The following is a 13,745-nucleotide window of genomic DNA, read 5'->3' as shown; positions in this document are numbered from 1 at the left end:
GTTGGGCCGGGCGCTGGTGGCTCACGCCTGTAATCCTAGCTACTCAGGAGGCTGAGATCTGAGGATCGCGGTTCAAAGCCAGCCCGGGCAAGAGAGACCGTGAGACTCCTATCTCCAATAAACCACCAGAAAACCGGAAGTGGCGCTGTAGCTCAAGTGGTAGAGTGCTCGCCTTGAGCTGAAGAGCTGAGGGACAGCGCCCAGGCCCAGAGTTCAAGTCCCATGACCGACAAAAAAAAAAAGTTGGGGCTCTGGTGGCTCACACCTGTCATCCCAGTCTCAGGAGGCTGAGATCTGGAGGATCAAGGTTCGAAGCCAGCCAGGACAGGAAAGTCCATGAAACTCATCTCTCCAATGAACCACCAAAAACTGGACATCTCACCATCATGGCTCAAAGTGGTAGAGCACCAGCTTTGAGCACAAAGAGGCTCAAGGACAGTGCCCAGGCCCTGAGTTCAAGATCCAGGACCAAAAATAAACAGATAAATAAAGTAAAAACTTTAAGAACAATCTGCTTGTCAAATTGATCACCAGGTAGGTAAAGCTCTCTCCCCAACCCAGTTCTACTGTATGCCTAATCTAAAAATGCATGTGAGAATTGTGGGGCAGACTGCAAATAGTTCCATTCAGAAACCTCTCTTCACGCTTTTATCAAGAAGGAAAGAAAATCTGCTTACCAGGATATCCATTTCCGTCCATATCAATGCCCCCTGATATGGACTGCCCAAACATCCGCAGAATGGGGTCTATCTTCCGCCCAGACAGTTTCTGAAACACACAGGAGGGAAATCGGATCACCAGGAAGGGGTAAGAGGCTCAGGTAAGACTCTGTGCTGGAGCCCCACGTGAGGGGCTCACGCCTTCCATCCCAGCTACTCGGTAGACGGGTATCTGAGGATTGCCGTTCAAGGCAGCCCAGGCAGTAAAGTCCATGAAACTCTGACCTCCAGTGAACTAGCCAGAGGGGGTGTGCACCTCAAATGGTCGAGCAGAGAAGTGAAGGGCAAGCACTCAGGCCCCGAGCTCAAGTCTCAGCAATGGCACTCACACATGGAAAGTTATATGTTTTTTTTTTTAATTTCACCCAGATATTTATTTCTTTTCATGAATTGTATTTTGGAAGCACATTTTTTACTGTGTAAGAAATAGTACAGGGGCTGGGAAGGTGGCTCAGTGGTAGAGTGCTTGCCTTGTATGCCTGAGGCCCTGGGTTCGATTCCTCAACACCACATAAGCAAAAAGAAAAAAGCCGAAGTGGCGCTGTGGCTCAAGTGGTAGAGCGCTAGCCTTGAGCTGAAGAGCTGAGGGACAGTGCCCAGGCCCAGAGTTCAGGCCCCATGACCGGACCCAAAAAAAAAAAAACAGTACAGATGAAGGTGTTTCATCACCGTATTTTCTTGCTGGGCGCTCATGGCTCACACCTGTAATCCCAGCTACTCAGGAGGCTGAGATCTGAGGACCATGGTTCAAAGCCAGCCCAGGCAGGAAAGTCTGTGAGACTCTCATCTCCAATGAAGCACCAGAAAACCAGATGTGGAGCTGTGTGGTTCAAGAGATAGAGTGCCAGCCCTGAGCAAAAGATCAGGGACAGCACCCAGGCTCTGAGTTCAAGACCTACAACCAACCAAAAAAGGAAAAAAAATAGAACTTTGACAGCCAAGAATGCTAACATAGCAGAGTCTGTTGTGGGTGTGTCTGGCTTTCTCTCTTTTTCTCTCCCTCCCTTCCTTCCCTCTGTCTGTCCCTCTCTCCCTTCTTTGCCAGTCCTGGGTCTTGATCTTAATATGAGTGCCATCCCTGAGCCCTCTTCCTTTTCTTTTCTTTTTCTTTTTTTTTTTTTTTTGCTCAACACTGGTGTTCCACCACCTGGGCCACGGTGCCACTTCCAGCTTTTTGTGGTTCACTGGAGATAAAAAGAGTTTCACGGACGTTCCTGCCCAGGCTGGCTTTGAACCAGGATCCTCAGATCTCAGCCTCCTGAGTAGCTGGGGTGACCGACACCTGGCTTAGGAGCTTGTGGGCTTAAGACAGGCCTGTAGCTTGGATTGAAGGGAGAGGGAACGGGGGTCCATTGGGGGAGGGGTGCAGATTTCAGTTGTCCAGGGCCATCTGCAGGCCGTTACACTAGAACACCAGGAAGATAAGCCGGGCTGTGCTAATAACCCTAAATGAAAACCAGAAATTGTGGCGCTCGACCGTGGTTTATGTGCCTTCTAGAAAGATCACAGGCACTGCCAGTGCTCAGCCAGGGGGTTCCCAGGTCAAAAGGCGTGGGAGGCTCTGAATGTCAACATCTCTCAGGGTCAGCTGGAGAGAGGGAAGTGAGGAAAGAGGATGGAGGGTACTGAGGTTCAATCGCTAAGGCGGGAAGAATGGGAAAGGGCGGGGGGAGGCAAAGGAAATCGAGTGTCTCTGGATTTCTTCCTGCACACTGTGCCCACCCTGCCCACAACCTGGAGAGGAAAACTGTCACTAAAGGATGTTCACCAATCTTAAAATCATAGGCATGGTAGCCCTTGGAAATGAGTGCTATTGCCGCCTCTTTCTCCTCCTCCCTGTCCTCTCCTTCCTTCTCTCCTCTTTTTCCTTTTCTCTCTCTCTCTCTCTCTCTTTTTGTGCCAGTCCAGGGCTTGAACTCAGGACGTGGGCGCTGTCCCTCAGCTCTTCAAGCTCAACCACTCGAGCCAGAGTGCCACTTCTGGTTTTCTGGTGGTTCATTGGAGATCAGAGTCTTATGGGCTGCCTGGGCTGGCTTTGAACCTCCATCTTCTAGCTCTCAGCCTCCTGAGTGGCTGGGATGACAGGCATGAGCCACCAGTGTCCGCCTGCTATTTTTCTCTTTTCTCTCTCCTCTCCTCTCTCTCTTCTGCCTCCTTTCTTCCTCCCTCCCTCTCTCCTCTCTTCATCTTTCTCTTTTTCCTCTCATTTTCTTTCCTCTTCCTTCTCCTCTCTCGTTTCCTACTCCTTTCCTGTCTCTCCCCTGTCCTTTATTCCCCTTATGCTTCTCTCTGCTCCTCTTTCCTTCTCTCTCTTTTCTCTGTCTTCTCTCCTATTCTGTCTCTCCCTCCCTCCCCACTCTTTTCAAAGCTCCTCAAATCCTTTCCCCTGAGCAGGAGGGGAGGAGCAGGGGTGGGTGGCTGCTGGCTGGGGCTTCTGGCAGCTCTCAGTGCAGATTTGACCCAGCAACCATACAGAACCCCAGGGAGCAGGAAGCAGGAGCCTGAGGTCCAGGAGGAAGGGTAGGACGTGCCCTGCCCTCTGCCCAGTAGTTTCCTGAGAGGTGTCAGCCTCTCCCTTGGGCCGGGCTCTGGGACAGGGCTGCAGCCCTCATGCCCCGCTGGGGAGCGTCCACCTCGACTGTTCACACAAGAGTAGGCAATGCTGCCGATCTTACTTGTAGCTAATGAAAAGAATATGGAGAGCCGGGGGCTGGGGGCTCACACCCATCATCCTTACTATCAGGAGGCTGAGATCTGAGGTCTGCCATTCAGAGCCAGCCTGCACAGGAAAATCTGTGAGACTCTCATCTCCAATGAACCACCAGAAAACCAGAAGTAGAGCTGTGGCTTGGCTTTCCTCAGCTATTTACTCAAGGCTGGCGCACTACTTCTTGAGCCAAACCTCTCCTTCCAGCTTTGGGTTGATCAGCTGGTCCTAGGTCTCTCCCAGATCTACCTGCCCGGCTAGCTTTGAACTGTGATCCTCTGATCAGTCTTTTCCCCGGTATCTGGGATGACACGTGCTGTGAGCACGTGGTGACTCCTCCAAGGGAGTCAACTGAGCTGAGCAATCGGTCAGCGGGAGGAACACCAGGCCCTCCACCCCTTGCACACACAGATCTCACTCGCGCTTACACGCTGCCTCTTATAACACAAGCGGACACAGGCAAGCATGAAGAGGAGGCGCGTGACTCTCTAAGGGTTCCGTAATAAAATGTGCTGATTGGATACTTCTGGTCTTTTCTGTCCCTGACATTTTGGGAAACACACATGCGCACACACACACATGCACACGCACAGTTAGCACCATGCCATATCCGTTTGTAAAATATCCTGACCATGCTTCCGTTGAGAGCCTGACTTCCTTTTTCCCAGGAGCCGCGCTGATCATCAGCGAGATGGACCATACAACAGACTGACTGGGCCAAAGCCACAGCAGACCACGCCCATGTTCTCAGGCTGGGGCACAAAAGCCAGAGCGCGTATCAGTCCTGAGCCGGGCCCCTTAGCCAACTCTGATACCTGCCACCATCTCTCCAGATCTACATTCCCTTAGCTCAGCACAGAGATAGTCCACAGACAGAGATACAGAGAAAAGCCTGCTTCCTCCTTCTCTCTGGTACGAGTTCTTTGACCTAGGATCTTCACACTTAGTAGGCAAATGTTTGTTCACTTAAGGCACACCTCTTTGGCCTTTCATTGTTTGTTATTTCCGATAAGGTCTCATGTTTTGCTGAGATCAGCCACAGACCGCCGTACTCTATCCTCGGGTCTCCTGCAGAGACTGGGTTACAGGTGTGAGACCACATTCAGCTTTTCATGACTGAGATGAGGTTTCAATTTTATTTTATTTTTACCTGTCCTGGGGCTTGAATTCAGGGTTTGGGCACTATCCCTGAGCTTCTTTTTTGCTCAAGACTGGCGTGCTACCACTTCCAGCTTTTTCTGTGTGGGGGGTACTGAGGAATGGAACCCAGGGCTTCCTGCATGCTAGGCGAGCACTCTACCACTGAGCCACATTCCCAGTCCAAGCTTTCTCTTCTTAATAAATAGCTCCTTAAATAAGTAGTTCTAATTTTGGATAAGATGTTGAGTATTTTTTTTGTCAGTTCAGAGTGAATTCCTGAATGTGATAAAAAAAAAAAACCTTGTGTAAACACGTTTCTGTATTTCATAAACAGCATCATTTTTTCTCTTCGTTTTCTTGCCTCAAGACTGACACTTGAACTCAGTACCTGCAGCCCCTTTGGCTCACTGACTGGTACTCCACCAACTAAGCCATGCTTCCAATCCTTATTTTGTCTCTTACTAGGAGGAGGGAATTTTGAAAGCAAGATAATTTTGTTTTCATTTGTAACCTAGGCATAACATTTATCTCTGTGCGTGCATGCGTGCACGCGCATGTGTGTGTATGTGTGTGTGTGTGTGTGTGTGTATGTGTGTATGTGCCCGTATTGGGGCTTTAACTCAGGGCCTGGATGCTGTCCCTTAGTTTTTCACTCAAAGCTGGCCCTTTACCACTTGAGCCACAGCTCCACTTTGGTTTTCTGGTGGTTTATTGGAGATAAGAGTCTCTCAGACTTTTCTGTCCTGGCTGGCTTTGATCTCGGCCTCCTGAGTGGCTGGGATGTCGGGTGTGAGCCCTGGTGCCAGGCTGCACCTGTGTGTGGAATGAGGAATGAATGGATGAATGGTGGTCATGGCGCTCGCTCAGCACTCACCATGGAGTACTGGGGGACCAGCCCTCCGGCATCACCGTGGTAGATGTAGACGGCCCCGGCAAAGTCGTCCTCCTTGGGGGCGCCGATGGCCACATCTGCAGGGAGAGAAGCAGATGCTTGTTCACCTCACCCCACAGGAACGAGAGAAACCACAGCCCCAATTCCAGCCACCCATCTCCTAACTGGAAACTCTCAACTGTTAATTTTTTTTTTACCAGCACAAAAACCAACAAAGGAGGAAAACTGTAGATGTAAGTCACCGGGAGCTGGTTGCTCACATCTGACATCCTAGCTACTCAGGAAGCTGAAAGCTGAGGATCAGGGCTCAAAGCCAGCACGCTCAAGAAACCAAAAAGTGGAGTTGTGGCTCAAATGGTAGAGCACCCACTTTGAGTGAAAAAGCTAAGAGATAGTGCCCACACGTTAAGTTCAAGCCCCAGGACTGGCAGCAAACAAGAAGAATGAGGAGGAGGAAGGGGAGGTGGGGGAGAGGATGAGGAGGATGGGGAAGAGGGAGAGATGAGGAGGAGGGGGAAAAGAGAGAGAGGAAGAGGAGAGGGAGGAGGAAGAGAGAGAGGGGAGGAGGCTGGCACATGAAGAAGGCCCTGGTCCAGTGTGGGAGGCCCTGGTCCTCGCAGGCTCACCGGGGAAGCCATCATCATCCAGGTCGCCCAGGCTGGCAATGGTCTCTCCGAAGTGTGCATTGTAGGCATGGTCGCCAGCCAGGGCCAGCTGCTCCTCCAGGCCTGCCTGGGAGGGAAGATAGGGGAGAGGTGAGGACAGGTGCACACACACAAGCATATACACGCTCGCGCGCGCGCGCGCGCGCACACACACACGTGCACATGCGCACACAAATGGACCACAGCGGTGGGAGGATTCCCAGGCATGGCCCCTCAGAGCAGCGACCTACAGCTCCACCCAACTCATTTACAGCGAATGTGAATGTGAGGAGCCCTGAGGCGGTGCTGGGGTGCGGGAGGGCGGGGTGGGGACTGTACAGGCCCAGGAGAAGTCGGGTGGGTCAGGAAGGGAGGGGTTGATGGGGAGGGACCCGAAGGTCGGCGGAAGGGACGACATGGGCACTGGACCACAAGCCGACGTGCCAAGTGAAACCCTTCACACAACTCCAGGTGACAAAAATCACACAGAATAAAAATGGTCTACTTATGTGCATGTCCATGCATGTCCATCAGCCACACCTCACAGACACGTGTCAAACTGATTCCTCACAGCATAGCCATCATCTACCAAATATCTAGCTATCTATCCATCGATCTATCATCTATCAACTATCTATCATCCATCTATCATCTATGTACTTATGTATCTACTTATTTACGAAATAAAACAGGGCCTGAGTCCTTCCCGGGAGGAGACGGGGAAGGGGATGGGCGCAGTGCATGCTGGGAGTAACCCCTCCCCTGCCCACACTGCACACTCACATTCCCTCGGTTGATGTACACGGTGACCTGCCCCTCGTCCCGGATCTCGGAGAACATGGGGGCGCCCACCAGCAGGTCGGAGAGGCCATCACCGTTCAGGTCCACTGCGCACAGCGAGGACCCAAAGTACGACCCCATCTGAAACCAGACGACATAAGGCAGTCAGCGCTGGCCCCTGCACAGTCTTGGATCTCCAGGGGCACATTTGCCTTGGAAATACCACCCCCACCCCACCCAATCTTGGAGATCAAGTGCTCACTCTGAAGGGAAAAAGAAAAGACAAGAAAAACAAGCAAGAGTGTGGTGTTCGGAGTTCAAACCCCAGTACTGGTTCAAATTGTGTGTGTGTGTGTGTGTGTGTGTGTGTGTGTGTGTGTGTGTGTGTGTGTGTGTGTGTGTGTGTGTGTGTGTGTGTGTGTGTGTGTGTGTGTGTGTGTGTGTGTGTGTGTGTGTGTGTATAGATAGACAGATCTCCTAAGATGATCTGATAGAGGAACAGAGGCGGCTTATATTGGTTATTCTTTAACCATAGCTAAATCTACTATCCATCATCTTAAATCCTTGGTCTCAAACCCCAAAATCCATGTGATTTTGACAGGTGATAAAACAGCAGAAGCAGGGCACCAGGGGCTCACACCTATAATCCTAGCTATTCAGGAGGCTGAGATCTGAGGAGCAAGGTTCAAAGCCAGCCCAGGCAGGAAAGTCCATGAGACTATTATCTCCCATGAACCATCAGAAAACTGGAAGTGGCGCTGTGATTCAAGTGGTAGTGATCACCTTGAGCTGAAGAGCTAAGGGACAGTGCCCAGGCCCAGAGTTCAAGCCCCACAACCACAAAAACAAAGACAGTAGTAGTCAAAGCATAACAAGTCTGGTACTGGTGGCTGACACCTGTAGTCTGATCTTAGATGCTCAGAAGGCGGAGGCCTGAGGATCCTGATTCAAAGCCAGCTTGGACAGGACAGTTCATGAGACACTGATCTCCAATGAATCACCAAAAAGCCAGAAGTGGAGGTGTGGCTCAGGTGACAGAGCACCAGCTTGAGTAGAAAAGGCTATGTGACAGCGCCCAGGCCCTGAGTTCAAACACCAGTATACTGGCACAAGAAAATAAATAAAAATATAATAAGGCTCACACTGCTACCTGATATCCCAGGAAATGTGCAGACTGAATACCTTACTGAGAAAGTAAAGGCAGGAACAAACTGAAAGAACCTTCTGAAAGAACCTATGGCCTTTAAATCACTCTTTTTTTTTTTTTTTTTTTTTTTTTTAACTCTGAGCCTGGGCACTATCCCTCAGCTCTGCAGCTCTGCAGCTCAAAGGTAGCACTCTACCACTTGAGCCACAGTACCACTTCCAGTTCGTTGGTGGTTTATTGGAGGTAAGAATCTCACAGACTTTCCTGCCTGGGCTAGCTCTGCACTGGGATCCTCAGATCTCAGCCTCCTGAGCAGCTAGGGTAACAGGCCTGAGCCACTGGCACCTGGCAAACCTTTCTTTTTAAAAAATACCAATCCTGGGGCTTGAACTCAGGGCTTAGGCGCTGTCCCTAAGCATTTTCACTCAAGGCAGATGCTCTACCACGTTAGCCACAGCTCCACTTCCAGTTTTCTGGTGTTTAAATGGAGATAAGAGTCTCACAGACCTTCCAGCCTGGCTTTTAACCACAATCCTCAGATCTCAGCCTCCTGAGCAGCTGGGATGACAGGCCTGGGCCACCGGTGCAGGGCTGAACCAAGTTTCCTAATGCATGAGTCCCGTGTGATTTCACTACTCTGACAGAAACTAGTCACTGAAAAGGAGGAGCTCCTCACCTTTTTACCAGATGCCTGGAAAATCTTGACCAAGGTGCCTGATCTTCGGTCAGCTCTAAAAATATACACCTAGGAAACGGAGCAGGGAAACCGGCCATTTACAACAGAGCTAAGGAGCCCAGACATTCTTTATCATTTTCCCCTGAGTCACATGGCAGGACGGGTCTGCTGACTGGCGATAACAAAAAAATCGCTGCTATTATCACGCTGTGAAAGATGCCTTTCAGTTTGGGTTTTTTCTTTTTTTGTGTGTGCCAGCACTTAAGCTTGAACTCAGGTCCTGTTGCTGTTTGTTCTTTAGTTTTTTTTCACTCAAGGCTGGTGTTCTATCACTTGAGCCACAGCTCCAATTCTGATTTTCTCTGCTCTCCATATGGCACAATGCTTTACTGGAAGCTGGACCCACATGTTCCCAGGATGTCCTTGGGTGCCATCTGTCTTGAGCATTCTAGAACGTTCTAGAGCATTCTAGCACGGCCCATACCTGTCATCCTCGTTACTCAAGAGGCTGAGATTGGAGGATCGCAATTCAAAGCTAGCCTTGGACAAGAATGTCCGTGAGATTCTTTTTTTTTTCTTCTGCTTATGTGGTGCTGAGGAATCGAACCCAGGGCCTCATGCAAGCAAGGCAAACGCTCTACTACTGAGCCACCTTCCCAGCCCAGTCCATGAGATTCTTTATCTCCAATGAAGCCCCAATGTCAAAAGCCAGGCGTGGCTCACGCAGTAGAGTACCCACGACTGAGTCACAAGCTAAGGGATGGGGCCCGGACTCTGAGTTCATGCTCTGGGACCAGCACAAACACAAAACAATTAAAAACTTAACCACTGAGGGCAAAAAGAATGCTAAGTTATGGGGAAGGAGAATGTCACCAGGTTCTTTGTTACTTCCTTCTTGACCACGGGCCGACCAGGAGAATGCTCGTCACAGTAACTGGCAAACCTCCCCAGGCAGTGTGCTGCCCTCTGTCCGGCCCCATGTCTGGCGGTGAGCCTCTCCTCACCTTCCCGATGCCTTCATCCTGTGGGGCTCCTCCCACCACATCGGTGATGGATGGGTGAGAAAAGTGTCCGGCAGCCACTGCGTAGCCTGAAATAACACAGGTGGAAAGATCAAGGCTGAGAAGGAAGGTCAGGGAGGAAAAATACGTGCCAGAGAAAAAAGCTTCTCCAGCCTGCCCCTTATCTGGCTAAATGGCTCATCTCGAAACAACACATGTTCAGGGAGAGTTGCAGCTCACATCCTCAATCCCAGCTGTTCAGGAGGCTGAGATGTGACAATGATGTTTTTGAAGCCCAGATGTACAACTCCAACAGGCCAGCTTTCTACTAATTCTAATAAACAGCAAAAAGATAGAAGTAGAATATGGCTCAATTGGGAGAACAAGAGCTTGAGGCCTGGAGCTCAAGCCCCAGTACCAGCATAAAAACAAAGCAAAAATAAACCCAAATGATCACGTTCAACCAAGACACGGGCACGAGAAAGATTGCTCTGCAGAACAAGCATGGCGCTTGTGTTTGTTTTTCTCTCTGGAGCATATGCACAGTAAAACATGCACAATGGAAGTGTAAAGTGTAATGGAAGCATGCGCACACACACACACACACACACACACACACACACACACACACACACACACACACACAGACCACCCAGATCAGGAATATGTGGATGTGGGGGCTGGGAGTATAGCTCAGTGTCAGAGAACTTGCCTAGTATATACAGAACAGCCAAATAATAATAATAATAATGATAAGGGAGAAGGGAACAGAAGAAAAGGGAAAGAAAGCAGACAGGAAGGAAGGAAGAAGAAGGGAGGGAAGAAGGGAGCGAGGTGAAGGGAGGTAGATAGGAAGGAAGGAAGAAAAGAAGGAAGGAAGGAAGGAAGGAAAGAGGGAAGGAAGGAAGAAAAGGTGGGGAGGAGGGAAGGAAGGGAAGGGAGGCAGACAAAAAAGGAGGGAAGGGAGGAAGGAAACAAGCAAGCAAGCAAAGAAGCCAAGAAGGAAGAAGGGAGGGTAGAAAGTGAAAGGAAGCAGACAAAATCAAGAAGGAAGGGAGGAAGGAAGCAAGGAAGCAAGGGAGAGAGGGAGGGAATGAAGGAAGAGAGGAAGGCAAGGAGGGAAGGAGGGAGGGCGGGGCGGCTCAAGTGGTAGAGCACCAGGAAGGAAGGACAGATATCGGCACAGAATCACAACCCTCAAGTTCCTTCATGCATTCTTTCCAGTGTCTTCCAATAGGTAGCCATCACTCTATTCCTACTGCCATATTTGACCACTGTCTTTCTAGAATTTTAGTCAACATAACCCCTGTGACATCTACCCACACCGTCACATACCATTGTCTTTGGCTCCTTTTTCCTGTTGAGTAAAGTTCTATCTCAAGGACATGCATGTTTTTATGTCCCTGCTGCTGAATGCTGGTGCTGTTTCCAGTTTGGGATATACAGTAACAACAGCTGCTATCAGCATTTCACACCTGTCTTTGGGTGTCATTACTTCTTTTCATCTAACAACTCTAGAAATGTCTCTGCCTTACAGATGGGCCTATAAACAAAATATGGTTATATAACATGCCCCAAATTACAGAGCGAAACTCAAAGCCAAGTGCAGTGACTTCAGAGCCCTCACAGCTAATCATTATGTCAAACTCTTCCAAAGAGAATGGGTGGGTGGGTGGATGGATGGATAGATGGGTGGGTAAGTGGATGGATGTGTGGGTGGATGGATGGATGGGTAGATGGATGTGTGGGTGGATGGATGGATGGGTAGATGGATGTGTGGGTGGATGGATGTGTGGGTGGATGGATGGATGGATGGACAGATGGGTAGATGGATGGGTGGATGGATGGGTAGGTGGATGGATGGATGGATGGATGGATGGGTGAGGGGATGGATGGATGGATGAATAGAGGGAGGGATGGATAGATGAGTGGGAGGGTGAGTGGGTGGATAGGTGGGTGGATGGGTGAGTGAGTGGATGGATGGGTGGGTGGATAGATGGATGAGTAGGATGGATGGATGGATGGAAGGATGGATGAGTGGGTTGATGGAATGGGTGGCTAAGTGGATGAGTGGGTGGATGGATGGATGGATGGGTAGATGGGTAGATAGATGCATGGATGGGTAGATGGATAGGTGGATGGATGGGTGTGTGGATGGATGGATGGATGGGTGGATGGATGGATGAGTGGATGGATAGATGAGTAGGTTCATGGATGGGTAGATAAGTGGATGAGTGGATGGGTGGGTGAGGGTGGATGGATGGATGGATGGGTAGATAGATGGGTGGATGGGTAGATGGATGGATGATGGATGGATGGGTGGATGGATGGATGGACAGATGGATGGATAGATGGATGGACAGACAGGTGGGTGGATGGATGGATGGATGGATGGACAGACGGATGAGTGGGTGTATGTATGTATGTATGTTTGGATGGATGTATGTATGGAGGGATGGATGGACAAACAGATGACAGACTGGTGGATTTATGTATGTATGAATGGATGCTTGGATGGATGGATGGATGATAGGTAGATAGATGGGAGTGGAAGCATGCATGGATGAATGGGTGAGTGGGTGGATGGGTGAACAGATGAATGCATGTACAGATGGATGCGTGGTTGGTCAGTTAGCCACAGAATCTGGATACACAGGAATTAGGAAATGATTGGGGGAGGACCCATCTAAGTTCAGTCTAAATGTCTCTTGCCTTTTCACATTTTGTTGGCACTTTGAACATACTCTTTTGGCCAGGTGTTCTGTACAGGTTGTCATAAATTCCCCAAAACTTGTCATTGTCCTAAAACATAATGCTGTGGTTTTAAGATGCCTGAGTTTGTGATGACACATATTGTCTATGACTGTCATACAGTGATCAGTTGTGTGTGTGTGTGCGTGTGCATGCACGCTGAGGCTTGAACTCAGGGTCTCTTACTTTCACTTAGCTTTTTCACTCTAGGTTGGCACTCTACTTGAGCCACATCCTCACTTCCAGCTTTTTGCCAGTTAATTAGAGATATAAGTATCGAGGATTTATCTGCCCAGACTGACTTCAAACTGAGATCTTCAGATGTCAGCCTCTTGAGCAGTTAGAATTATAGGCATGAGCCACTGGTGTCCGACTTCCTTTAAGTTTTTGAGTTTGGGTCTTGCTACGGTGTCTAGACTAGCTTCAAACCTTCCAGAGCTAAAACTCTTCCTATCTCAGCCTCTGTAGTGGCTAGAGCCACAATCCATTCATACATATATACATCCACCCATCCATCCATCCAACACAACCATCCATCCATCTATCCATCTACACATTCATTCATCCATCCATCCATCTACCCATAAGCCCCCACACCCATCCATCCATTCATGCATGCATGCACCCATCTATCTACCCACCACACACCCATCCATCCATCCATGCATTCATCCATGCATCCATCCATCCACCCATTCATCCATCCATCCATTCACATTCATCCATCCATCTACCCAGTCATACATTCATCCATGTATCTATCCATCCATCCCATGTACAAAAGGCACGTACCACTGTGCCCAACCTTCTATTACTCTTGTCTGATATCTGCTAAATTAAATGCCTATCTCTTTTCTAAAAGATTAGAAGTCTTGACAAATTGAGAACATTTTCGAGCCTCTAATTAAATCTCAGCATCGCATTGCTTCTGTCATGATCAATGTCTGCTTCCCAGGGGCTTATCAGTATTCTGATAAATTGCAGTTTTCCTATTCTACTTTATTATCTGTGTGTAGTTCTCCAGAGGGGTTTCCATCCAACATGGCAGCTTATGAGCACAATGCATCGTGATCAGTGTCACCCCTTCCACTATTAAATCACAATTTTCACTGCTTCTTCTTTTGTTCCTCTCTCTGCCTTACACAAAATGTGACAGATATTAAGTTAAAAGAGTAACTAATTTAGCTAGGCGCTGGTAGCTCATGCCGGTCAATCCCAGCTACTCAGGAGGCTGAGATCTGAGGATCACGGTTTAGAGTCAGCCCGAGCAGGAAAGTCCATGAGACTC

General features: G+C 49.3%; 1 protein-coding gene across 1 annotated transcript in view; it reads right to left on the bottom strand.

The window, feature by feature from the left end:
* Itga9 (integrin subunit alpha 9) overlaps positions 1-13,745 on the bottom strand; it is a 93,595-nt gene that overhangs the window by 60,327 nt on the left and 19,523 nt on the right. The window contains exons 7-12 of the mRNA XM_070042418.1: positions 9,710-9,795; positions 8,706-8,774; positions 6,886-7,023; positions 6,085-6,190; positions 5,441-5,535; positions 678-768 (exon numbers count right to left, since the gene is read on the bottom strand). Of these exons, the coding sequence (XP_069898519.1) occupies positions 678-768; positions 5,441-5,535; positions 6,085-6,190; positions 6,886-7,023; positions 8,706-8,774; positions 9,710-9,795 (585 nt within the window). The remainder of the gene's footprint in view (positions 1-677; positions 769-5,440; positions 5,536-6,084; positions 6,191-6,885; positions 7,024-8,705; positions 8,775-9,709; positions 9,796-13,745) is intronic.

The sequence above is a fragment of the Dipodomys merriami genome, unplaced genomic scaffold (assembly GCF_024711535.1).
Source record: "Dipodomys merriami isolate MVZ:Mamm:240054 unplaced genomic scaffold, mDipMer1.0.p SCAF_325, whole genome shotgun sequence".
Classification (NCBI taxonomy): Eukaryota; Metazoa; Chordata; class Mammalia; order Rodentia; family Heteromyidae; genus Dipodomys; species Dipodomys merriami.
This window is presented reverse-complemented; position numbering and strand designations above follow the sequence as displayed.